The sequence below is a fragment of the Tiliqua scincoides genome, chromosome 2 (assembly GCF_035046505.1).
Source record: "Tiliqua scincoides isolate rTilSci1 chromosome 2, rTilSci1.hap2, whole genome shotgun sequence".
NCBI lineage: Eukaryota > Metazoa > Chordata > Lepidosauria > Squamata > Scincidae > Tiliqua > Tiliqua scincoides.
In genome coordinates this window covers 168,268,925-168,292,989 of record NC_089822.1, presented here as the reverse complement: position 1 = coordinate 168,292,989, position 24,065 = coordinate 168,268,925, and the positions used below count along the sequence as shown (strand labels likewise).

Sequence of the window (24,065 nt, the reverse complement as noted above, 5' to 3'; positions counted from 1 at the left end):
ACACATGATGTGGTCCAGTGGGTTGCCTATTTCTTAAATATCAGTTGGGTGGGGGAGGTTCCAACATGGTGCAATTGTGTCAGGGGTGCATGTTGGGGAATATTTAGGATTTTGTCCCTGTTGCTGTTTCACTCCTGAGCGTATCATTCCCCCCACCAGTGTGTATATTGTTTGAAAAAAGCTTCCATTGGCCTTTAATGGATGACTTCTGATTTTAAAATAGCACAGGGAGAAATGAAACCTTTGTGTTAGCCACATGACACCATCATTTCATTACTGTAATTTCACCTCGATGTGACACCTGCACAAGTTGCAGAATGTAGCAAAGGATTTAAGGGTCAACTAGTTGCTTTGGGGGGCACAGTTTTCCACATGAAAACAGTGCAGAGGTAAAGACTAAAATACCCTTTACCCCAGCATCTCAACTCCAATCCAAACTGTGGTCCCTCATGACTTCTACATAGAGGTGAAACTAAGAGCTGAACTACACTGTCCTGTGGTTAATGCAACTTGTAGTTCAGGTCTGACATGACTGTAAATGCATTATTGAACCCTTCTGCAGCCTCAGTCTGAATCTCCGCCATCTCCCCACAGCCACTACTGTATTTGCCTCAGAAGGGAGGTCCTTCAGTTTTGGAGAGCAGAAGATGGTAAGCAAAAGCCTTTAACTTTAGGCCCTTATGTTACATTTCTTTTTTCCTCCTTGAGAAATACTGAGCATGAGAGGTAACACAAGCAAACCTGTAGCCTCCCAACCTGTGACTGTCTCAGAAGAAACTGAATGGCCCCTCACCTGTGAGGTTGTGCAACTCTTTTTGCACCTGGACCACATCCTCCGCAATTCTCTCATTCCTTCTTTTCAGCTCAGCCAGTTCTTCTGGCACAGAAGTCAAGTTCCCTTTTGCCATTAGACCACCTAAGAAACAAAACGACAATAGCATCAGCAGATGGACTTCACAGCAACATCTCAGGATATCTATCCAAACAGTTGAGTGCGATATTAATTAACAGTGTTAACAGTATTAATATCTATAGATGGAACAGTATTCCATCTATCCTTCAAGCAAGTCCACATCCTCACTCATATTTTAGGGGTTGTCTATCATTGTAGCACAAGAATGTTTCTTCATGTGTGATTGTGTGAACCTTTCTGGCATTAATTGAAATTGATCTATGATAACGTAAGTGAAGACATCCCTGACGTTCAAAGAAACATAGCCCCAGGACTAGCCCATCCATTAAGCAAATTGTGCAGGTCAAGTCACGTGGTGGGGGGAGTTGCAGATTCAGGATGCCCTTCATCCCAAATCTGCCACTGCGTCCCTCCAGCCTAATGCAGACTGAGCTGCATTGATCTTGCTCTGTCCTTGCAAACCTTGAAATGAAATGGTTCATTTCAGAAAACATGAAGTGTTGGAGTTCCTTTTTATTAAAGGGACATTAAACAAATGTTCCCTTACCCAGAGGAGACCTCCAGTACAGCCCCCCCCCCCCAATGCAACTTGAGCCATTTTGGTTAAACCTGCATCAGCCGGGGGGGGGGGGAAGGGAAGCATAGGGTGGCAATATCCTCTGTTTTGATCCTACAAATACAGATACACAAGTCTCTCTTAGTGTTGTCTGAAGGATTTCACTTACACCTCACCAGGAACAAGGAGAGGAGAGTAGCACACATGGCAAAGCATATGACTACCAGGCAATAAAGAATTACTAGGGACAGTCTTCCTCCACGGCCTCTCCTTCTTGTAGACTGAGGATCTGTGGAAGAGAAAATTGGTGAAGAGGTTCTCATTTGAGAAATACAATAATGTCACATGAGAGAACAAGCAGAACTGAGTTGCAAGATCAAATGTTTAGATCAGTGTTTCTCAAACTGTGGGTCGTGAGCCGATTTCAGGTGTGTCTCCATTCATTTTATTTTTAATAAATTAGACTTGATGCTCCCATGGTATGTGACTGCATTTGTGGAAAGTTACAGACCTGTACTTTTAACAAGCTACTATATATATTCTTTTAACAATGACAGTAAATGGGACTTACTCCTGGGTAAGTGTGGGTAGGATTGCAGCCTAGGATTGTAAAAATTTTTCCTGCTTGATGATGTCACTTCCGTTCATGACATCGCTTCTGGTGAGTCCTGACAGATTCTCATTCTAAAAAGTGGGTCCCGGTGCTAAATGTGTGAGAACCAATGGTTTAGACACTGGACAAGCAGCCACTGCTACAGGGAAGCCCTCAGCCAACAAACACACCTAGGGCCAAATTACCCATTACCATAATTACAATGTGTAGGATTCTTAACATGCTAAAGAAAAATTTTGAAGCTGACACAAAGACATAAATGTTATAGGGATTCCAAAAGCAGAGAGGTCAGTGAATTTTGGGGTTTTTGGGGGGTTGGGGAGAGTTGCTATTGTTACAAAACAGCTTATTTGGAATGAGTGAAGTTTTCCTCAGCATGGCACTTTCCCTGGAAAATAGGATCCGTCTCCTTTGCTAGAGCACGTGGATGAGGTATAAACATGACAGAGCTGTGAGTTTGTGTGAGTTTTTAAGAACATGGACAACAACAGATGTAAGATATTTACATCTCCTGTTGATGACTATAGTATATCTATGTGTCCCGTAGATCTCCAGTTGAAGAATATATTACCATTCAGGGCTGAAGCAGGGAAACTCTCTTTGCTTTAGCAATCAGTAAACTGTGGTCATCTCACCACTTTGATTTTCCTTCTCTCTTCTCTGTTTCACAGCCAAGGGCATATTTTCAGTTTCAGAAAGCACTGGAGTCAGAACACCACCATCATCAAAATCATTCTCATAGTCAGAATCACTGGATACTTCTAAACAGAGAAACACCAGTTAATTTTAGCTTTAGCTGGCACAGGTCTGAGTAGAGGTAAGGGGGCGTGTTGGGGCCAAAATCCTAACAGTTCCCTGAGTGGAAGTCCTGTTGACCTCAATGGGGCTTACTTCTGAGTAGACATGTATACTGTAAGCCTGGTCTTCCAGCTACTCCAAATCATACAGTGCTATGGATGTTTACAAAGAAGTAATGCCCCTTGTGCACAGTGGAGCTTACACCCAGAAAAAGGACTTCAGCCTTAAAAATCCATGTCACATGTATGACATTTTTTCCCTTACACTTACTAAACCAGAGTATGGTTTTAAAAAGTTCATTTTCCATCATTTCTGCCCACTTGATTGTGATATAATCAAGAGAAAATCAGACGTGTAAAGTAGAGATAATAACTTCATAGTAACGTTTTGTGATAATTATGTAGATAATTACAATAATTATGTAGATAATTATGTGAGGACTCTAAACACATCTGTTTTGCCTGGTATTTGTGTGATGGGTGATTATTTGCCCTCAGAGCCTCTGCAAGAGTGCTGTGGTGTGACTGCTTCCTCAAACTAATTTGTGTGTGTGTCCACGGTTTGATGATGTACATTGGGTTTTGCTTTGTTTTGTCTTAATGTTTTTAATGTTTTAGTGTTTAATGTTAAGATGAATGTTTAACCAGCTAAGGACCATACCCAGTGTGCAAATTATCATCCTTTATCACTAATGAATGTAGATGATAAAATATTGTCCACTCTGTTTGCTAATAGACACAGCAAGTTATTAAAACATTTGTACATCCAGATACGGTGGGATTTATCCATGGAGGACAAGGGATAGATAATCTGAGACTTGTAGAAGATTTAATTTCTCTCGAAGGCAAAAAAGTTAATCAGACGTTTGTTCTTCCATTGGATACTCAGAAAGACTGTTAGTGCCTTGAGCGCTAAGGGTTGGTTGCCCTGCCCCACCTCGTGCAGGCAGGCTGAGGGGCAGACTCCCATTAGCCTGTGCCACTTGCTGGAGGGGGACTGAGCTCCTGTGGGCGAATTTTACCCACCAGTTTGGGAGCTGCAGTGACCCTGCCCCCCTGCCTTGGCTCAGTCTGAGACTAGCTGGTTGCTTTTACAGGGCTGAGTAGGAATTTTTTGCTGTCACTCTGTTTGGCCATGGGTGGCAGTTTTTCCGCCAACCCCGAACTGCCATCTTTGGGAAAGGGCTTGGTTAGGTTTATCCCCTTTAACTGGTCACTTGGCATAATGTGTGCGGGGTGGGGTAGGTAGGGCAACTCAGTGTCCATCCAGGGCAGCAAGGTCAGGGGGTGAGTCAGAACTGCCCACATGATGCCTAGCCAACTTGAAGAGGTAGGCTTGCAAACCCCCTTGACTGGTCTGGCTACGCTTGCATGGTTTGCCCTGCAGGCCAGCTGGCCAGCTGCCCTGCCCCTTCATGGTGGCATAGTCAGGCTGTACCCAGTCGATCAACTGGTGGCAGGTCCAAGTCAGTTGGTTCGCCCTTGAGCCCCGGGGAAGGTAAATGGTGTGGTCTGTCTTCCCCAATTTTAGGTGCTCACGTGTTGGGAGGGTTAACCCCCCTTTCCTCAGCTAGCCCTGCTTAATTTTGTGTTTGCCTTGTTATTAATAAAGTTCAACCCTAAACCTAGTTCAACCCTAAACCTCAGCCTGGTGTCTTTATTGGGGGGCAGGGGGTAAAGCTTTTGATATGCTCCATTGGAAATTTATTTTGGTCGCTTTTATGAAATTTGGTATTCCTACAGAATTTTTGCAGTGGATTCAGATTTTACATGCTGGATCTATATCTATATATTAGTAAATGGCTGTTTGTCTCCTATTCATTTGGAAAAAGGTACGTAGATAGGGTTGCCCACTCTCACCCCTAATATTTGATTTGTGTTTAGAACTGTTAGCTTGTGCCATTAGATAAAATCCTAGCATTAGGAGCATTAGATATAATGCTATTGAATTTAAAATTATTATGTATGCTGATGTTATTTATAGCAGACCCCCTTGCAGCCATACCTGAATTACTTAAACTTATTACTGCTTTTGGAAATATCTCTGGTTATATTATCAATTAGAGTAAATCTGAAGTTATGCACTGGAAGTCAATATTTTGCAAAACATATTCAGTGTTTGGAAATTTAGATGGCATCCTGATTGTATTAAATATTTGGGAATTTATATTCCCAGAGACATAATGCAGATGACCAAATTGAATTTGGACAAGCTGACACATGAAATCGCAGTTGATCTCAATAAATGGGCTATGCTTTGTTCCCTATGTGCCAAATATGTCTCTATGGGGTAAAGTGAAACTAAAAATGAATGTTGTACCCCATATATGTACTGCATGCTATTTTTTCTTATATACCACAAAGTTACATCAACAAACTTTATACCTTATTTCAGAAATTTTCATGGGGATCTGCTATGCCACGGATGTTTTTGAAGAGTATGCAGCTGACACATAAAGGGAGGAGGCTGGACTCCCGGACTTTATTCTTTATCATCGTGTATATTTGCTAACCTCTTGTAACATATGGGACAATCAACAAACAGAAATGCCATCTTGGATCAGATTGGAAATGTTCTTATTAACCCCAATGTGTATGTGGATTGCTCTGGGGTCTATACATACCAATACTAGGCAGTTATCTGTGGCACTAAACTTGGTTAGGTATGTTTGGAATATGGCATGACAATTTGCTTTTGATCCCTACTCACACTCTAGATCAGGGGTCTCCAAACTTTTTGGCCAGAGGGCCACATGAAATATCTGGCGCAGTGCTCAGGGCTGAAAAAAATGTAAATATAAAATTTAAATAAATAAATTAGAGATGGAACTTAGATAACTGAATAAATGAATGAATGGGCTCATTCACTCAGCCTCGCCTGCCCTCAGAACACCCTCCAGATGAAATCAGAGCACAGCTCTGGTCATGTTCAGTCGAGTGGGCCAAAGGTTTTCAGGGGACAAGAGGCTGGCTGCGGGCCGGATAGAGGCTCACTGCAGGCCGCATCTGGCCCCCGGGCCAGGGTGTGGAGACCCGTGCTCTAGATCAGTGATTTTCAACCTTTTTCATCACATGGCACACTGACAGGATGCTAAAATTGTTGAGGCACTCCATCTGTTTTTTGACAATTAACAAGGCATACCACACAGCCAGCAGGGGGCTCACATCCCCCAATGGCCCTACTAACAAATGATCCAACCCCAAACTCCCATGGCACACCTGTGGACCATTCGCAGCACATCAATGTGTCATGGCACACTAGTTGAAAATAACTACTCTGGATTAACACTATGGCTTAATTCAATCTTAAAAATCTCGAAGTAACCTTTTCTATTGAGAACCTTGTCTGATAGAGCAGTGTTTACGTTGAATCACCTTAATGATGAGGACCAGGAGTTTTTTTTTCCTTTTGAGAAACTATGAGAAGTATATGGTCTCCCAATGACTGCATCCTGGCAATACTTACAATTGTGGCATCTGTTAGTTTCTAAATTTGATCCTTCAGCTTTATCAACCTCACAGGCCCCTGTACTTTTAGATACACTTATCCAGTCCTCTGAAAGGACAAATTTGGTAATTTTTGTTTATAAACATTTACTGTCGTGTATTAAGTATGATACACATGGGCTTCAAGATAAATGGAATTTGGAATTGGATTGCTCTACCCTGAGTAATCAATGGGATGTGGTACTCAAGAGTGTAGCTGCAATATCTATGAATCTTCAATTTAATACAGCAAAAAATTATTTTTAGGGTATACTGGACACCACAAATACAAAAGGACTTAGCAATGAATCCAGATGTTGGTTATGTAGGAGTATGGATGCTTCTTTTTCACATATGTTATGGTCATGTCCAGTTATCGTAAATTTCTGGGGAGTAAATTTCTTAATATTATTCAAATAGTGATACAACAACCAGTGATATTTACAGGTACATATGTTACTCTGAACAATCCCCTGAGATTTGGAGACTAACAACGGGGTCAACGAAAGTGGACTCTCTGTGCCCTCACAATGGCAAAAAGACTCAGGGCGCAATCCTAACCCACTTTCCAGCACTGGCAAAGCGGTGCCAATGGGACGTGTGCTGCATCCTGCAGTTGGGTGTTACTTAAGGAGGCCTCCTCAAAGTAAGGGAATGTCTGTTTCTTTACCTCAGAGCTGCATTGCCATGTCAGTGCTGGAAAATGGGTTAGGACTGCGGCCTCATAGTACTTAATTGGAAGGATTGTAGGCCACCAACTTGTACTCAACGGATAGATGATTTTTTGCACCTATCGCTTTTCAAGCGAATGACTCGTAGAAGGTAGTTGCAAATGGATAACTTTGAAACTATTTGGAGGCCATTCCTCAACAAAGCACTTAAAACTGCATGTAATATGTAGATACATTTTTTAAATATTGTAGACTGTTGATATATCCATTTTTGTTTGTTCTTTTTTTTTGTTCTTGAGCATTTGCTTTGACTTGGGAAAGGCAGGATATAAATTTTTCAAATAAATAAATAAAATAGATATCCTTGCTGATGTATTATTTCAAACACATTTCAAAATGAATTACGTGGCTATTTCCTCACCATTCTCTTTTTCAACGTCTCTTGTCTGTTTCACAGCTGAGGGAACCTTTTCTGTTCCAGAAATCACTGAAGTCACAACATCACCATCCTCATAATCATTCTCATAATCAAGCTCACTGGATAGATCTAAGCAGAGATAAACGGGTTGATGTAGCCTTATTAATTAGAACATAGTCACTTGTACAAGGGGTTGCTGTAAAAAAAATCTGTTCCTCTCTTTTTTGGATTTACATATTATAATGTCTTATTAATTGGCATTACATAACAACATATCAAGGAAATAAACAGGGAACTGTCCTTAAAAATATTTATTACTGCATACTAATTGAGGGCCCAATCCTAAGTATAGGCTGCACACAGGGCACAGCAATGCTGGCACACACTCCACTGCATCCTGCAGGGGCTAGAGGCCACGTGGGGCTGAGAGGTAAGTAAACATTAAACACACTAAGGCTTTCACGGCTGGACTCCATAAAGGACTATAAAATATTTTTTCGACATGAGTGCCGTGGTCTGAACTAAAAACTAAGTGTTAAAAACTAAAGACTAAGCTAAAAACTCTGGCAAAAGTAGAAAACGGAAAAATAAAACTGAAAATAAAAATTTTTATTTATTTTTGTATTCAGTTTTATATTTCAATTTTCAATTTTTATCAGAGTTTTTAGCTCAGTATTAGTTTTTAATTTTAGTATATACCATAGCACTCATCCCACAAAAACTCTTATAGACCAGTAAGTAAACATTTCTGTTTCCTACTGTATTCTGCTCCCGCATAGGTCCCTATGGGTCCACTTGGACCTGTGCTAGTTCTTTAGCTGCCGCAAGTCCAAAAAGGGCAAGGGGGCGTGTTGGACTCAAAACAGAGTAGATGATGTTGGCAGAGCCATCATCGCTGATAGCCATCTTCCACTCACTTCATCACCAGCCCAAGGCTCCAAAGCCCATCCTGTCCATCTTGTTGGCTCACTGTCAATGGCTGGAATAGTTGGGTCCAGCAACAAGCCTCTAGCACTGCAGCTATTTGCAGCAGCGCTTCTAAAATGGTTACCCTGGAAGGGGGTAGTTGATTCTTCCACACAATAACAATAATCTGCAATAACAATTTTGGCAATAGATAACAGACTGATTCTATGGCAACCAGTCTACAATGTTTGTCAGATCCATCCACAGAACTTTACATTGGATTCTATCTCATAGCCTATAATATTTTTAATTGATTGTAATATTAACAACCAGAACTTTTGAGTTACATGATATTCACAAAAGATTGGATAGAAATCTCCTTGCTGAATAAACAATGCCGGAATTTCTCATCTCTATTAGAAAATCTTTGACAGCTTGTATGGGATCAAGGGCCCAATCCGATCCAATTTTCCAGCACTGTTATAGCTGTAATGCAACCCCAAGGTAAGAGAATAAATGTTCCCATACCTTGAGGAGGCCTCTGTGACTACCTCCCCACTGCAGGGTAGAGCACACGGCTCATTGGCACAGCTGCACCAGCACTGAAAAACTGGATAGGATTTGGCCCCAAGTGCTGCCTTTAAATAGTTTTAAAGAAACTTTCTTTCAAATTAACATCTATTTCAGCAGTACGTGTTGACTAGTTTCATTCATCCCTTATGAACACACAGTTAGATCTTGAACTTCACCTCCCTGACAGCCCAGTCCTGAACCTGGAGGCACCCAGAGGAGCAGCAGCACCAAAATGGTGATCACTGCATCCTGTGGGTGTCAAGACTAATGCTGGGGTCTGCCCAGGTAACACCGCTTAGCAGCGTAAAAGTTGCAGCACGTTTACAACAGTCAGAGCTGGCAGTAGGCACATACCAGAGAGCAACAGAACCCTCTTTTCCCCTCCAAACTTCCAGGTCTCCCATAACTAATCCATCATTGGAAGACTCTTTGCTGAAAACCCCCAATGTGATAATCCTGGTCAGAGGCTGCAGTTCTATAACACTTATCTGGGTAGAAGCCCTTTAGACCTCAATGGGGCTTACTGAGAAGCTATGGATACTGTAAGCCTGGTCTTCCAGCTACTCCTGATTATACAGTGCTCTCTTATGCATGCTTACTCAAAACTAAGTTCCATTGTGCTCCAGTGCTTTTTTCTTCCAGGAAAACAACTGTAACCTTAAAAATCCAAGTGATAGAAGACAGTACTATGTTTTCCTCTTACACTTAGTAAACCAGAACGTGGTAAAGAAGTTCATTTCCCATCATTTCTGTACCTCCATTGTGATACAATGAAAACCAGGTGTATAAGATACAGAGAATAACTTCACAGTAACATTTTGTGACAATGAGGGAGATATCCTTGTGGATATGTTATTTCAAACACATTCCATCTCCTCACCATTCTCTTTTTCGATGTCTCTTCTCTGTTCGACAGTTGAGGGCACCTTTTCAGTTCCAGAAAACACTGAAGTCACGTCATCATTGTCATAATCATTCTCATAATCAAAATCACTGGGTAGATCTAAGCAGAGATTAAATGGTTAATTCAGCCTTATTAATTACAACAGGGTCATTTGTACAAATGGGTCATTGTAGAAAAGGTTTTTTCCTCTTTTTTGGATTTACACAGTACATTATAATTTCTTCTTAATCAGCATTACATGATAATATAGCAAGTAAATAAACAAGAAATGGTTCTTAAAAATATTTGAATTTACACACAAATTGCCACATACTAATTGAGGGTAACGTTCTAACTAGAGGCTGGGCAAAGGGCAAAGCAAAGCTGACAGAGACTCCGCTACATCCTGTAGGGGGTAGAAAAGTAACAAACATTCCTTTTACTTACCTTACACGGCTCCCACAGGTGCTCCCATGGGTCTACTTAGAGTAGTAGGCATGGGGGCATGTTGGGACCAAATGGCATCACTAAAGATATCACCACTGATAGCCACTTGCTCCCACAATAATAATAAAAACCAGTATTTATATACCACCTTTCTTGGTCATTGGATTACTCCTTTGAATTTAATACAAGGTGGTTCACATAGGCAGGCTTTCTCTAAACCCCTGAGGAGGTTTTTACAATAACAGATAAGCCCTATCTGTCAAGAACAGAACAACATTCCAGATTATTCTTTCAACAGTTTGGTATCACTTCTGGCTGTGGTTGCCTCCCATGCTGGCTGACAAACAGCTCCTTTTCAATCACTAAGGGGCAGCCATGACAACTTCTTTGCTTACACCAAAGAGCAGGAGGAAGCTGTGGAAAAGTTTCTCTCGGTTCATGGAAGCTTCTGGGGATCTCAAACTGGCAACCTCCATATGTTATCTTCAGGCATTAACAGCAGCTCTACCCTCTAGAACAGACCTCCTGCCCACCATGCCCTCTTGAGGCCCCAGTCCCCACCCCATTCTGCCCATCTTGCTGATGTGTTATTTCAAACATATTTGAGAATGAATTATGTGGTAATCACTTCACCATTCTCAACATCTCTTCTCTGTTTCACAGCTGATGGCACCTTTTCAGCTTCAGAAAGCACAGAAGTCACATCACCACCGCCATAATCCTTCTCATAATCAGAATCACTAGATGAATCTAAACAGAGATAAACAAAGTGTTAACTATGCCTTGTTAATTAAAATAGACCCACTTGTACAAATGGAATGTTGCAAAGTTTTCCTGAGTCAAACCTCATTGGGTAAAAGTTGAAGGATAATTGAGTTCTATATACTGCAGATACTCACCTATAAGTTGACCCCACAGATAAGACGAGGGCAGGTTTTGAGCCAACAGTCATGGATTTTTCTATGACCCTCGGATAAGTCGGTGGTTAAACTTAGGGGGTGTCTGACTATAGTTTTCTCTGATTTTACCCAAGGCCAGATCCTGAAAAATAACCTACCACTAATTGTTACCGAACAACTGTAGTCTCTAATTTATTAAAAACATAGTAAAAGACCATAAGATACATTTTTATTCTTTTTAAATTCTGGTCTTCACCACCTTTTTGTAAACACTATCAGAGTAAGTGCACTGTAAACAACATACCAGTAAAACAGTGGTTCCCAACCTGGTATTCATGTACTCCCAGGGACACTCAACAGGACTTTTAGGGGTACTTGGAAAAAGAATGGAATAATGGCAGAAAAAGGCAGGTCATGCTCCAGAATGCCTTGCAAGGACCAGCAAGTGAGGAAGGGAGGTAGCCAGTTGGCTGTGAAAGCCCCACCAATAGCTAATTTTTGGTAATCAATACATGTATGAACCAGTGATTGAAAACCATCACAGTAAAAAAGCTGAAACATAGTATGGAAAGTGATCAATCACCCAGAATTTCTCAGGACACTTCTGGTGCAAAACAGTGCAAAGGCAGAGTCTTCTGTTCTTCAAACAGATGAAAAGAGCAAGTATGTGATGAATACATGAAGTCTGGGTTTTCATATAGAGGAGATGTGGGCTTGTATTAATTACAAACATTTTGCTAATATGAAGGGTACAATTTATGGAAATGGGCTGCCAAGGGATATGCAAGTGAAAAAGGTTGGGAACCCCTGCAGGAGAACCATGAATCAAATCTACCTTTAAGGTGTCTGGTGTGTTAAGCCAGAAGCTCTACATACAATATACAACCCATAACACATAACTGAAAGTGTGCAATTCAATTTACAGCAGAGAGATGAGATATTTGCAACACTTTTTACTCAGAAGCAGACCCACTGCTTTCCATGGGGGTTGTTCTTAAATAATGGTGCACTGAATTGTAGCCTGGGACTTTGTTTCAAATGGAAAGGAGGATCCCATCCTGAGTGAGTGCATCATCAGAGACTGTCCTTTGAGGGTAAAATCTGACCAGACCTGGCCTGAGATTATTTGCCGCTCAATGGCTTCCACAGAGGATTTGAGAGGTCTGCATTTATACCATATTTACTACTATCAGTCTGTCATCTGTGGAAGGTCAGGTATCTTCCCATAGGTTGCCATTTACTACCCTAACAGCTGTCAGTCATAGCTGGCTTGTCCATCATGCCATCAAGTGACGTCATTTGCATTGACTGGCAGATTGGAGGGAGGGAGGCAAGCAGGTGCCTGATAACCCCTCCACTCTGCTACTGATAGAGCCTCCTTACCTGCCCCCTCCTCTGAAGGGGTTCTTTAAACAAAGCAGAAACATGTAGCATGCGCTGAGATTGCTCCCACTGTGCTCTGCATTTCCTGCTTCATTTAAAGAGGCTGAACAGAGAAACTGAACCCCTGAACCCCTGAAGGCTGAAGGAGAAACTGAACCCCTGAAGGCTGAACCCCTTCCCTGGTGCATGGGATATAGAGGCAAGTGACACTTCATGCAGCCCAGTAGCTTTGGCTGGCCCTACTGTCGGTAAATAAATAGTAAATTCCAAATCATTTTTTAATAAAGTAAAAAGTGAAAGCTTAATATAGTGAAACGACACAGTATTAAGACTGGAACTTAAATCATACCCTCAAATCTTATTACATTTAAAGCTTCTTGCCCCAAATCTGAGATGCCTGAACAATTCTAGAAAATATGCATTGTGTCTATGCGAAGAGCCGCATCACCAGCATCCACCTGGATAGACATTGTAAATACGTTTAGGGATCAGTTCTATCCAACTTTGCAGCACTGATGCAGCTGCAATGCAGTTGTGAGGTAATGGAACAAATGCTCCCTTAACTTGAGGAGGCCTCCATGACCACTCCCCCACTACAAGATGCAGTGCACACCTCATTGGCACTGCTTCACCAGTGCTGAAAAGTTGGATAGGATTGGGTCCTTACCGCACAATCCTAACTTGCGCTGAACAGGAAGGCCAGGAGGCTTGCACTGTATCCAGCATAGGTTTGGGGCTGGCTGAGGCTCAGTCCAAGGCAAGGGGAAATAATTTCCTTTACCCCGAGGAGAGCCATAACAGCCCCAATCGGTCTCCTTACCCTGAGGAGAGCCGTAGCAGCCCCAATGGGTCTACTCAAATCTGCACCGCCTGAAGAGGTGACGCAGGCTCTGAGCAGAATGGAGCTGCCAGGAGCTGCTCCGTGCTGTATAGGAATAGGGCTAGGATCTGCCTCCTGCTCCCAGTCCACCTACCCAGAGGACTGCTGTCCCTACCCCACGCTGAAATGCCTCCTCCCCACCCTCCCCACACCCCACACCAGCCGAGCTCAGACGGCACAGACCTAACATGTCCCATTGCACAGAGGCTGGATGTGGTCTTTGTAGGCTGGTGTACATCCCTATGCCAGCGCAGCCAACTTGCACAGAGGTGCAAGCATGTTTCATGGCATGTTTGCGACCCTCACAGGCACACGCAAAGGATTTGCGCTGACTGTGGGTACAGTTTGGTCTGCACACCTAATCTTTTTGGTGTCAAATTTAGTCAACCCTTGGATTTAAGGGAGGGAGGGAAGGATGTCTGTTAATGCTGAAAATCAGCTAAATCCAAATGCATTTATGACAAAACACATTTAAGTTATCACTTTGCTCAACTATTGCACTGTTTCACCCTACTGAAGATGGATTTTCCTGTTCTGCAGGAACAATTGGGCTACCAGTATATGCAATCTGCAAATTGGGCCACTCTATACCATGGTCCAATACTTCATTTCCAGCGCTTGATGTTTCCAGTACAGTAAAGATCAGTTAAGTAAGAATAAAATCAAATAGATCTGCAAAAGAAGGCTCTATCATATGAAGACAATATACTGTCACAATAAACATATTTACGGTTGGTTTGTTTGTCTTTAAGGTGTCGCAAAACTCTTTGTTGGTACCCCACTAGATACTGTCAGTGTGCTAAAGTGCTGCAGAACATTTTAACTCATGGTATGACATAGCTATTGTTCAAGGATTCTTTCATTCATTCTAAGGAGGAGAGTTCAGATGTTCCATGTGTAATATCTCTGCACAGCCCATACGATTCTACTTCTATGATCCCCATTCCCCAATCCAGATCATTCTGTCCTTACCTGTCTGCTTTAATTCTGCAGTTGGCAGTGGAGGAAGTGCCAGCTGGTTTCTACATGACCTCTCGTGGCTCATTCCTCTGGGTTGGGTGAATTTTAATGAGGAATTATGTGTTCTACCATTCCAGCTCCACTCACTCTTATGTCCCTTCATTATACTCACTTGCTTAATGAGCTGTTTGTTTCAGTTCCTCCTTTTAGTGAGTCTACTCTGAGTAACCACATTCAAATACTGATAGAGGCTTGATTGGGAGATAATGCTTATCTGAAGATCCAGCAGCAGCAATGAACAAGTATGTATAGCTAACTTATGATAAGTTAACTATACATACTTGTTCATTGCTGCTGCTGGATACTTATGGAAACCACTGTGTTTCCACTTGTGTTTGTCAGAACAAGGCAAACATCAAGTGCTTTTTCTTTTTCTTTTTTAGTGACTCACTGCAGATGGCCATGGGGCTGCTTGCATGCCACAGTAAGGCTCTCTGCAAAACTTAGTGCTTTGCACCCCCTTTAGCTACACCACTGGTGATCCTTAATATTATTTCCTTCCTGCCCCTTCTCCACACACACTCTCTTCCACACCTTCAAAGCAAGAGGATGGCAGGCTGCCTCCTCCCCAGTGCACCCATACAAAGAGAATAGCTCTGGGGTTCTTTGTTCCACAGGTAGCAGGAACCTCTGGACACTCAGAAGACATGTAATCCTGCAAACGGAGAGTAAAATATTTCTTTTGAAGCCTTAACCAGCCTCTGCTCCTGTATAGCCGGGTGGTAGATTTTGCCATAGGAATAGTGTCCTTCCACTAATTGCTCTGCTCCCTCCCCCCAGATCTAGATCTGTCTCTAGATGCTACAGTTGTGTCAGGGAACATGGGAAGATTATACTTAATGTATCAGAAGGTGAAACCAGGGTCTGCTTGACCATGAGACAGGAAAGAATAGAAAATATTTCTTTTTGCAACACATAAATAATGTCACATAATCACGTAATTAATTTGTGGAATTCACTGCTGCAAGTTGAGGTGATGGCCACGAGCTTAGATGGTTTTAAGGGAAGATGATACAGGGGGTGCTCTACCCCAGCCTTTTATTTCTTTTCTTTTCTATTCCTGGTGATGTTATGTTCCCAAACTTTAATAAAGGACAATATAGACTCTGACACTAAGCAACGTTATCACAAGTTCATATGCCATCATCAGTGGATGCCAGTGCACGAGATGAACTGTTTTCCAGAAACCTCTCTGTACAAAATGGATAGTAAAGACACTATAACGTTGGCGTACAGGCTATGTTTCAAAAAAAAAAAAAAGGCCAATTCTGATCAAGCCTTAAACTCTTTTGCTTATGCAGTCCCCCCCTGCCCCCCCCCCACACCCAGTCACATATCCTGGGAGGAAATGGATAATCTCACTTTGTGTCTTAATCAATCAAATGCATCTCTGCAGTCTTTTCTCAGTTTTCACATTTTAGATTTCCTCTCCACAAATACAGTTCCAGTAATATCTGTATCTTGTAACAAAATATCTGCATTTTATTGTACCTGCATTGTACCAAGTCACACATTTACACATTAAAAATTCCAGGGCCCATGAGAGGGGGGTAAAGGCGGTCCTGGGTCAAAAAGGGGGCTCAGGAGCTAAAGGAGGAACCCCTGAAATATCCTGGGATAAGTTCCTTACCTAGGAAGTCTTGTTCTCTGTGGAGGCAGTAACAGTAAGCAAGCATACCCAGACACAGGCACACTTGGGTCTGCATGGGTGGGGTTGGGTGCTGAGACAAGGGGTCCACGTCAGCACAAAACATGCATTTTCACGACTCAAGTCTGAGTCATCTGAGTCAAGTTCCCAAGATTGACATTTAAATTATTAAGACTGAGATTAAGTATTAAGATTGAAACTTAAATCATACCCTAGTATAACTCACATTACATTTAAGGCTTCTTTCCAAATGTCTTAGATTTCTGAACAATTCCAGAAAATGTGCACTGTATCTATGCACTAGAGCCACATCATCAGCATCCACCTGGATGGACATTGTAAATATGTTTAATCTCTTTGATGCCAAGCATGGTGAACCCTTGATTTAACAGACTAATGGGGGGAAAGGGTGTCTGTTAATGCTGAAAATCAGCTAAATCCAAATGCATTTATGACAAAACACATGCACATGTGCAAAGCATATATGACTAATTTTTAAAGAAGCAGACCATGTTCATTATTTCCAAAGTATGTTCTGTCCAAAGTATGTTCCAAAGTATGTTCTGATAATTGAGGGTCCCCATTATCACCAGTTTTGTACTACTAACTGTTGCTAGATATTTTCCCAAAGATGAATCTGTTCAACAACATGTGTTCTCTCCAATATCTTGTTTTCCTACTTGGTTTTAAAACAGAGTCTTTTTGAATTTGTTTTCAATAATGGCTGAAACCATTTTGGCAACACTCCCTTCGCCATCCAAAAATCATCAAACATTCAGCTTCTGTTTTGGTCCGAGGCACATTCTATTTTCATGTCCTTGTGGAAGGATCTGATGATGGCTGGCCCTACTCTTGGTAAATAAGTAGTAAATTCCAAATCATTTTTTAATAGTAAATCCTTAATATAGTGAAAAGACACAGTATTAAGATTGAAACTTAAATTATACCCTCCATTCATATTACATTTAAAACTTCTTTCTGTAAGATTTCTGAACAATTCCAGAAAATTTGCTTTTTATCTATACCAAGAACCACATCACCAGCATCAACCTAGATGGACATGGTAAATATGTCTAGGGCCCAATGCCATCCAACCTTGCAGCACCGGGTCTTTTTGAATTCGTTTTCAATAATGGCTGAACAAATTGGCAACACTCCCTTCGCCATCCAAAAATCAAACATTCGGCTTCTGTTTTGGTCTGAGGCACCTTCTTTTTTCACTTCCATACTGCCACTATAGTTCTGATCTGGAGACACTAAAAAAATATGGTTTTCCACCAACCATCCCATTTACCACTTCCTCATATGACAAGAAACCACCACAATTCTCAGCACTCTAGAAAGGGATATAGCACTTGCAGAAATTGGTTGCTTACGTCTTCTCTAGTAGATATTATCATCCCTCATCAGGGAGTATCATAAACCTGGTGGGTGCTGGGAGTACAAACAAACTTGATGGACTGTGGGAATAACCAGAGTGACAGGTGTCGCAAGAGAAATGGGAGGTGCTGATGCCAGTGGAATTACATAATTTCCTGCAGATACAAATGAAGGAGAGAGCATGTTGAGGGAATGGATTTTTTTTTCAAATGCCACTGAAAACCACAAGTAAAGGCAGTGTAGTCTAAAGCACAGTAAGAAGGCCAGTTAACCTGGGGGAAGGGGGTACTGCAATCCCCATACTGACACCTACAACCATAGGTAGCCCCACAGATATTCAGATGAGCTTGTCTGGGGCCACAGTCCCAGACTGCAGTTGTATCCATACATACATGCATGTGGGTGTGGGTGCGATGCAATCACTAGGACTGATACATGGATTGCCTAATTCATTGGATAGGCAACTAACATATCTCCTTTTTGCCCTCCAGATTGTATCACTGTGCTTGTGTTCACCAACAAATAAGTGATATTAAGGGCCCAATTCTATCTCCCCCCACTCCTGCATATAGTGGGGAGGTGCAGATTGGGAGGCTTTAGATGAGAAAGGATATTTAAATCCCCTTACCCCTCTATAAGCTCCCATTCTGTGGTGGGTTTCCTCAGACTTGCGCCAGTTGTGTAGCTGGCATGCATCTGAGGAGAGAAAGGGGCCAGGGAGGCTGGAAAATGAGGGGAGAATATAGCAGAAAATTGTGTAATCCTCTTACTCGCAGCGTATTGTCCCAGGCCAGAGGTTTCCTCAAACCTAAAAGCCTGCAAACCTCTCCTAATATAATTAATATTCATAGAACATGAACATTAATTAGAAATATACATGTTTATGAATTTTTGTACAATATAAAAAAAACTTTTTTTTATCCATTGCCTGGTTATTCAATCATTTGGTGTTTCTGTACAGTTATAAATAATTGGTCTGAATACATTTTCCACACAAGGTAAAGACTGAGGTGTTCTTTCTTACAGAGTGGTCCTGTTCATGTTGAGGTTTCCAAGAGATGTAGAAAGAGGTAAAGATCTATGGTGGAGAAGAGTTCTTTTTGACGTGTGTTGCGAGTTCTCTGTGATCAGATTATCTGAATGCAGTACCTGCGTGTGCCCACAGATCTTGCCTTGAGAAGATCACGGCTTGCCAAACTTGCTCACAATCTCCATCAAGAGCTTGGATTGGAAACATCAACCAAACCAGACTGAAAAAACTTCTCCGCAGGGATGTGCTGGAGTCACAGTATCAAAACTCAAGTTGAGTACTGAGTCTTTGCTGCCCCTTGACTCAAGTCGCCCACGAGTCATAATGGGCAGCCATCACGCCTTGTCCAGGGCTGTTTTTCAAGTCATTTTGACTCAAGCCTGAGTCTTTTTGAAAAGTAAGTCAAGTGGCAGAAGCAGGGAAGAGCGAGCAAGCAAGCACACAAAAAAGTGAGTCTTGACTCAAGTCTATTTGAATCTTTTCATTTTCAGGATAAAAACCCCAAGTCAGTCAGTGCCCAAGATTTTGACGCGCCTGACTCAAGTCGGTACAAGTTGTGAACAACAGTGTTTTCGTGACAAGTTTTCTCATATCTCTGCTTCTCACATTTATCTTTTGTGTTTGTGAGGTTAAGCTGCCTGAGCATTATGTTATGCAGTAGCATAGTTAGCAGAGAGTGGGGGGGTCTGGGGGTACCAGCCTGGGGGGGGGGTGACACCACAAGTAATCAAAATTGCGGTAGTTAGGAATAATACCATCATGCTATATACCATTGGTTGTGGAACTTACAGAAGAGTGCAATGAAAAAACCGGAGTGAAATATCTCCATTTTATCAAAAGTTATGGCTAAAAAACCAGAAAACAAAAAAATGCATGGAGCCCAAAAGGAAAGGTATGTCTGATGGATCTTCCATATCTGATGGGTCTTTTGCTATGAACTTCTAATTATGCATTTTTACTCAGGATGACTCTTGTTGACCTTGTTGCACCAGAAGATGTCTGACTTAAACACTGCAGAAAGAGGTTTCTGCACATGAAAAAGGCAGCTAGCGTGCCCGTATGGGCACGCTAGTGCTGATTGCCAGGCTAAACCCCCTATCAGCCGGCAGCAGGGCTTTGCTGCCAGCTGATTGGCTGGCTGGCCTTGGGGGGCGGGACAACTGAGCCTGATCTAGCGCGCAGGCGCTAGACCCAGCTCAGTTCCGTTCCTGGAAGCGACCGAGCAGGTCGCTTATCCAGGAGCGGAGAGAGGCTGCCCCACGACGGGGCTTGAGGCGCGGAGATCCGCGCTTGCAGGCTCCCGTCACTTCGGGCAGTGGGTAGCCTCTCTTGAGCTGCGCGCTCTGCGACTTTAGCTCCGGGGCTCAGCGTCGGAGCGGCCCCGTGAGAGCTTGAGGGGGCATCCCGCTGCGCGCTCTGCAGACGGCGTCAGGGGGGGTGACCCGCTGCGCGCTCTGCAGGGTGCTATCGAAGGGGGCGGCCCGCTGTGCGCTCTGTCCGAGCGGCAGCGGTAGGGGGCGGCCCGCTGCGCGCTCTGCCGGCCGCGGGGCTGCAGCGCTTCGCAGATCTGCGCACCCCGCGGCTGCGGGTGCAATTTGGGGGGTCCGGTGGGGCGGCAGGCGCCCGTGGTGGGCGGCCGCCCCACGTTCCTCCTGGGGCGGGCCTGCCTGTTGGGGTGCATTTTGGCAGCCATTGGGGGGGTGCCTCGTGTCTGGGCGCCATTTTGGGCCCTGCCTCATGGTGCTCCGCCATTTTGATTATTTAAATACAGCCTGTCGGTCATTTTGTGGGCCCCAACTGCCAAAAGGGTCTCTTATTTTCAGAGTTGGGCAACTTCCAGTGACAGCGGTCTGCTGACACAGCGCGGAAGGCCAAGATTCCGGACTGCTGAGGCGTATCGTATCCAGTTAAAACTTAGAGCACAGGGGGCGGGGGGCCCCACTGGGGATATTCCTTCACTTGGGGGGTGGACATGGGGAAGAAAGCCCAGAAGTCGGGTGGCAAGGCCACCAAAAAGGCAGCTCTAGCATGGCCCCCCCCTCCCCTCCCTTCCTCCTTATCGTATGATGAGAAGTAAATGCCACAGTTGCAGGCCTTGGCTTGCTACGACGCGAGACAAAAAGAAAAGGCCCGTCGAAAGGTGAGGCAGGGGGAGGCTGAGGCTCGCCTGCATAGTCGCACACCCGGCAAGGAGGCCGCGGGCTCCGCAAGCCTTATGGGCAGCGGAGGCATTTTAGGGTGGCCGCATGGCACGGGGGGGCCCATAAGGGCCCAGGGCCATTTTGTTACTAGGCAAGGGCCAGGCCTGGTTACTGCTGGACAGGGAGAACACCTGGGAATTCTGGGTGTTGTAGGCTTATACCACGGGGAACGCCCGGGAATTCTGGGTGTTGTAGGCTTATACCATGGAGAATGCCTGGGAGTTCTGGGTGTTGTAGGCTTATACCATGGAGAGTGCCTGGGAATTCTGGGTGTTGTAGGCTTATTCCCCAGACTTTGAGATTACAGTTGCCAAGCATTTTAGAGTGATTAGTGGGAAACACAGGCGCTTATCCCCAATGCCCAGATTCAATACTTCCGATCTATTTCACCTCCTGCGTAGTCAAATGCTCATGCCCACCTGACTTGTGCAGGATGTCAGATTTACATTTCCTCAGGAAATGCCCTTGTTTTGAAGCCAGAAATGTCATTTTATTGCATTCGGAGGGAAATCTGTTAGGCCCTTTCCCTCTTTGCATTCTTGGTGTTAAAATAGGTTATGATAAAACTAGCTCAAAGATATAATAGCACAAATCCATAAACCCTCTGTCTATGCTCACAATGCAGAGTCCGTGTGGGAAGACAAGGAAGGCATTCCTTGGGCACCTAGCCGGGTCTCCTTGGGGGCCTCCTTCCTTCTGGCAGGGGCCCAATTACCCCCAGTACCCCTGGGCCCTGGGTCGGACGTATCCCTGTCCCAAATCTGGTCCCAGGGCCAGCAGGGCACCCCCCCCCCCAGTGTGATCATTATCCTGCCACAGCCGACACAGAGTTGGACCAGCAGGATGTGGACTGGGGGGAAGAGTCATTGGGATTGGTGGTGGAGAGGGAGAAGCCTACGGTTTCGTATGGCATCATCGCCATCCCTCTGGGCTCTCACCTCGCCATGTCGGTCAAGGAGAAGATATGGCGGGGTGACTTTGTGGACATGTTCAGTCTCCTTCACATTGAGCCTGAGCCTACCCCCCCAAAGTGGGAGACCCTGTGCGTGACGAGGAAACCGTCAGGCAGAGGAAGATAGACAAGAATTGGACCAATTGGCCGAATGGGTTCATTGTCTATGCTGGGGTCACTGTCCAGTTGCACCCCAAAAAGGCGGGGAAACTATTCAAATATCTGGACATTATTCATCACGCTTTGCGTGATCATGCTGGTGCGGCTTGGATGGCTTATGACCGTCAATTTCGCATCAGAGCCGCACAGGACCCATCTTTGGACTGGACTATACCCCAGTGGGAACTCTGGGTGCAGTTAGTCCTGCCGGCTAGGGCAACGTTGGGGGATAGGGCGGATAGCGGGCATTTGATTGCTCGTTCCAGACCCGAGCAGCCTGCGTCACCTGAGGGTGCGCAGGGGGTTCAATCCCCTCGCGCTTGCTTCCAATTTAATGCCACTGGCAAATGCAACAGGCCAGGATGTTCGTTTTCCCATGGCTGCCCCATGTGTGGGGCTGGGCATCCCGTGGCAAAATGTCCACGGATCAGTGGACCACGGCAAGGTTTCCGCTCCTTCCGTGGTAAAAAGCCGGGTGGTGGACCCTCAACTGGTGTTGGCAAAGGGCCCGACGCCAATTGAGATTCCCTCCTTGGTTTACTGGCTGCAATTCTATACAGATCGTTCTGCAGCCAGAGTATTTGAGGGTTTTCAGCTTGGTTTCGAGATCCTAGCCCTGTCTCCAGTTAGCCCCACGTTCGCTCGCAACCTCCGGTCAGTGACTGACATGGAGGAGGTGGTGCGAGGTAAAAATAGCCAAGGAGTTAGAAGCGGGTAGAGTAGCTGGACCGTTTTGCGGTTCCTCCGTGGAGGAATTGCAGGTATCCCCCCCTGGGTGTGGTGCCTAAAAAAGCCCTGGGCCAATTTAGACTGATTCACCACCTGTTCTTTCCGGAGGGTTCCTCCATAAATGACGGGATACCGACCCACCGGTGTTCAGTCAGATACACTTCTTTAGACGAGGTGGTTGCCTGCCTCAAGAAGTGTGGCCTTGGGGCCTTGATGGCCAAGGCAGATATTCAGTCTGCCTTTTGATTGCTTCTAGTGCCCCCCCAGGATTTCTGCCAGACAATAGGGCATTGCCAATGGGGTGTTCAATTTCCTGTTCGGATTTTGAGGCGTTCAGTACATATTGGAATGACTGTGCGTTTCAGAACTGTGTTACGATCCACTGCCCACTACTTTTTATGGGACCATCTGGGCCTGGCGTCTGTACTCGGCTCCTGGGTGACTTTACAGTGCTGTGTGAGCAGCTGGAGGTCCCCCTGGCACACGAGAAGACAGCGGGCCTTGGCAAGCTCACCTTTTAGGTATCGATTTGGACTCGGTTACACAGACCAACCGCCTGCCAGGGGACAAATTAGATAAGCTGATAGGGATGTTGACTAGCGCCCTAGGGTCCCGGGTTATGAATCTGGTTAGAGTCTTTGTCAAACAGTGTCTTGCTGTCACCACTGTTTTATCAGCCAGACATGAGCCGGGGCTTGAAGATAGCATGGCCGACGCTCTCTCTCAATTTCAGGGGGAACGCTTTTGGCTGCTGGCCTTGCGGCCAGGCTGTGTCCAGATCCCAGGCCCCCACGGCTGCTTTGGTTAGGTCACGGTTTGCCCCCCCCGACAGAGTCCTTCAGTGGGGGGACTGTGTGTCACGGTCTGGGAGTTTATCCATAACATACCAGTTAGGGCGTGGGCAGTGGATTCAGTTGTAACAGGCTCCGAGCCGGTGTCTTTGTCCAGTATCTGTCAGGGAACAGTGCTGCTTAATGGCTCCTGCAGGAGTGGGCCCACTATTCCGCCACGAGGATCGCCCCACCCCTTCCCCTTTACCAGTTTCGGGCCATTTATTAAACGAGCGCAGTCTCAATTAGGCCTGCGGCCTGAATTGTTTGGGCTGCATTCATTTAGGATTGGGGCAGTATCCATTTAGGATTGGGGCAGCATTCATTTAGGATTGGGGCAGCATCCATTGCGGCCAGCATTGGTTTTTCCCCCCAGGGCATCAGGCGCATCGGTAGATGGCGCTCTGGTGCCTTTAAATCCTAAGTGCGAAAAGGTGCCGCCAGGGCTCTGTGTGCAACGCCAGCGGGCACAATGTGTGCACTGCCAGGTTGGCACGATGTGTCAGAGCCATGTAGGCCCTGTTGGCAGCACTCAGTGAGCGTGTGCCACGCCAGTGTTGGCGAGATGTGTCAGAGCCGAGTAGGCTCTGTTGGCAGCGCTCAGCGGGCGTGTGCCGCGCCAGTGTTGGCGAGATGTGTCAGAGCCGAGTAGGCTCTGTTGGCAGCGCTCGGAGGGCGTGTGCCGCGCCAG

At 44.7% G+C, this 24,065-nt stretch overlaps 1 protein-coding gene across 1 annotated transcript in view; it reads right to left on the bottom strand.

Moving 5' to 3' along the window:
- The window catches only part of LOC136638876 (C-type lectin domain family 4 member M-like), a 53,357-nt gene that overhangs the window by 7,675 nt on the left and 21,617 nt on the right, over positions 1-24,065 (bottom strand). Inside the window, exons 6-9 of the mRNA XM_066612905.1 lie at positions 10,897-11,013; positions 9,814-9,936; positions 7,458-7,583; positions 794-916 (exon numbers count right to left, since the gene is read on the bottom strand). Coding sequence (XP_066469002.1) covers positions 794-916; positions 7,458-7,583; positions 9,814-9,936; positions 10,897-11,013 — 489 coding nt within the window. The remainder of the gene's footprint in view (positions 1-793; positions 917-7,457; positions 7,584-9,813; positions 9,937-10,896; positions 11,014-24,065) is intronic.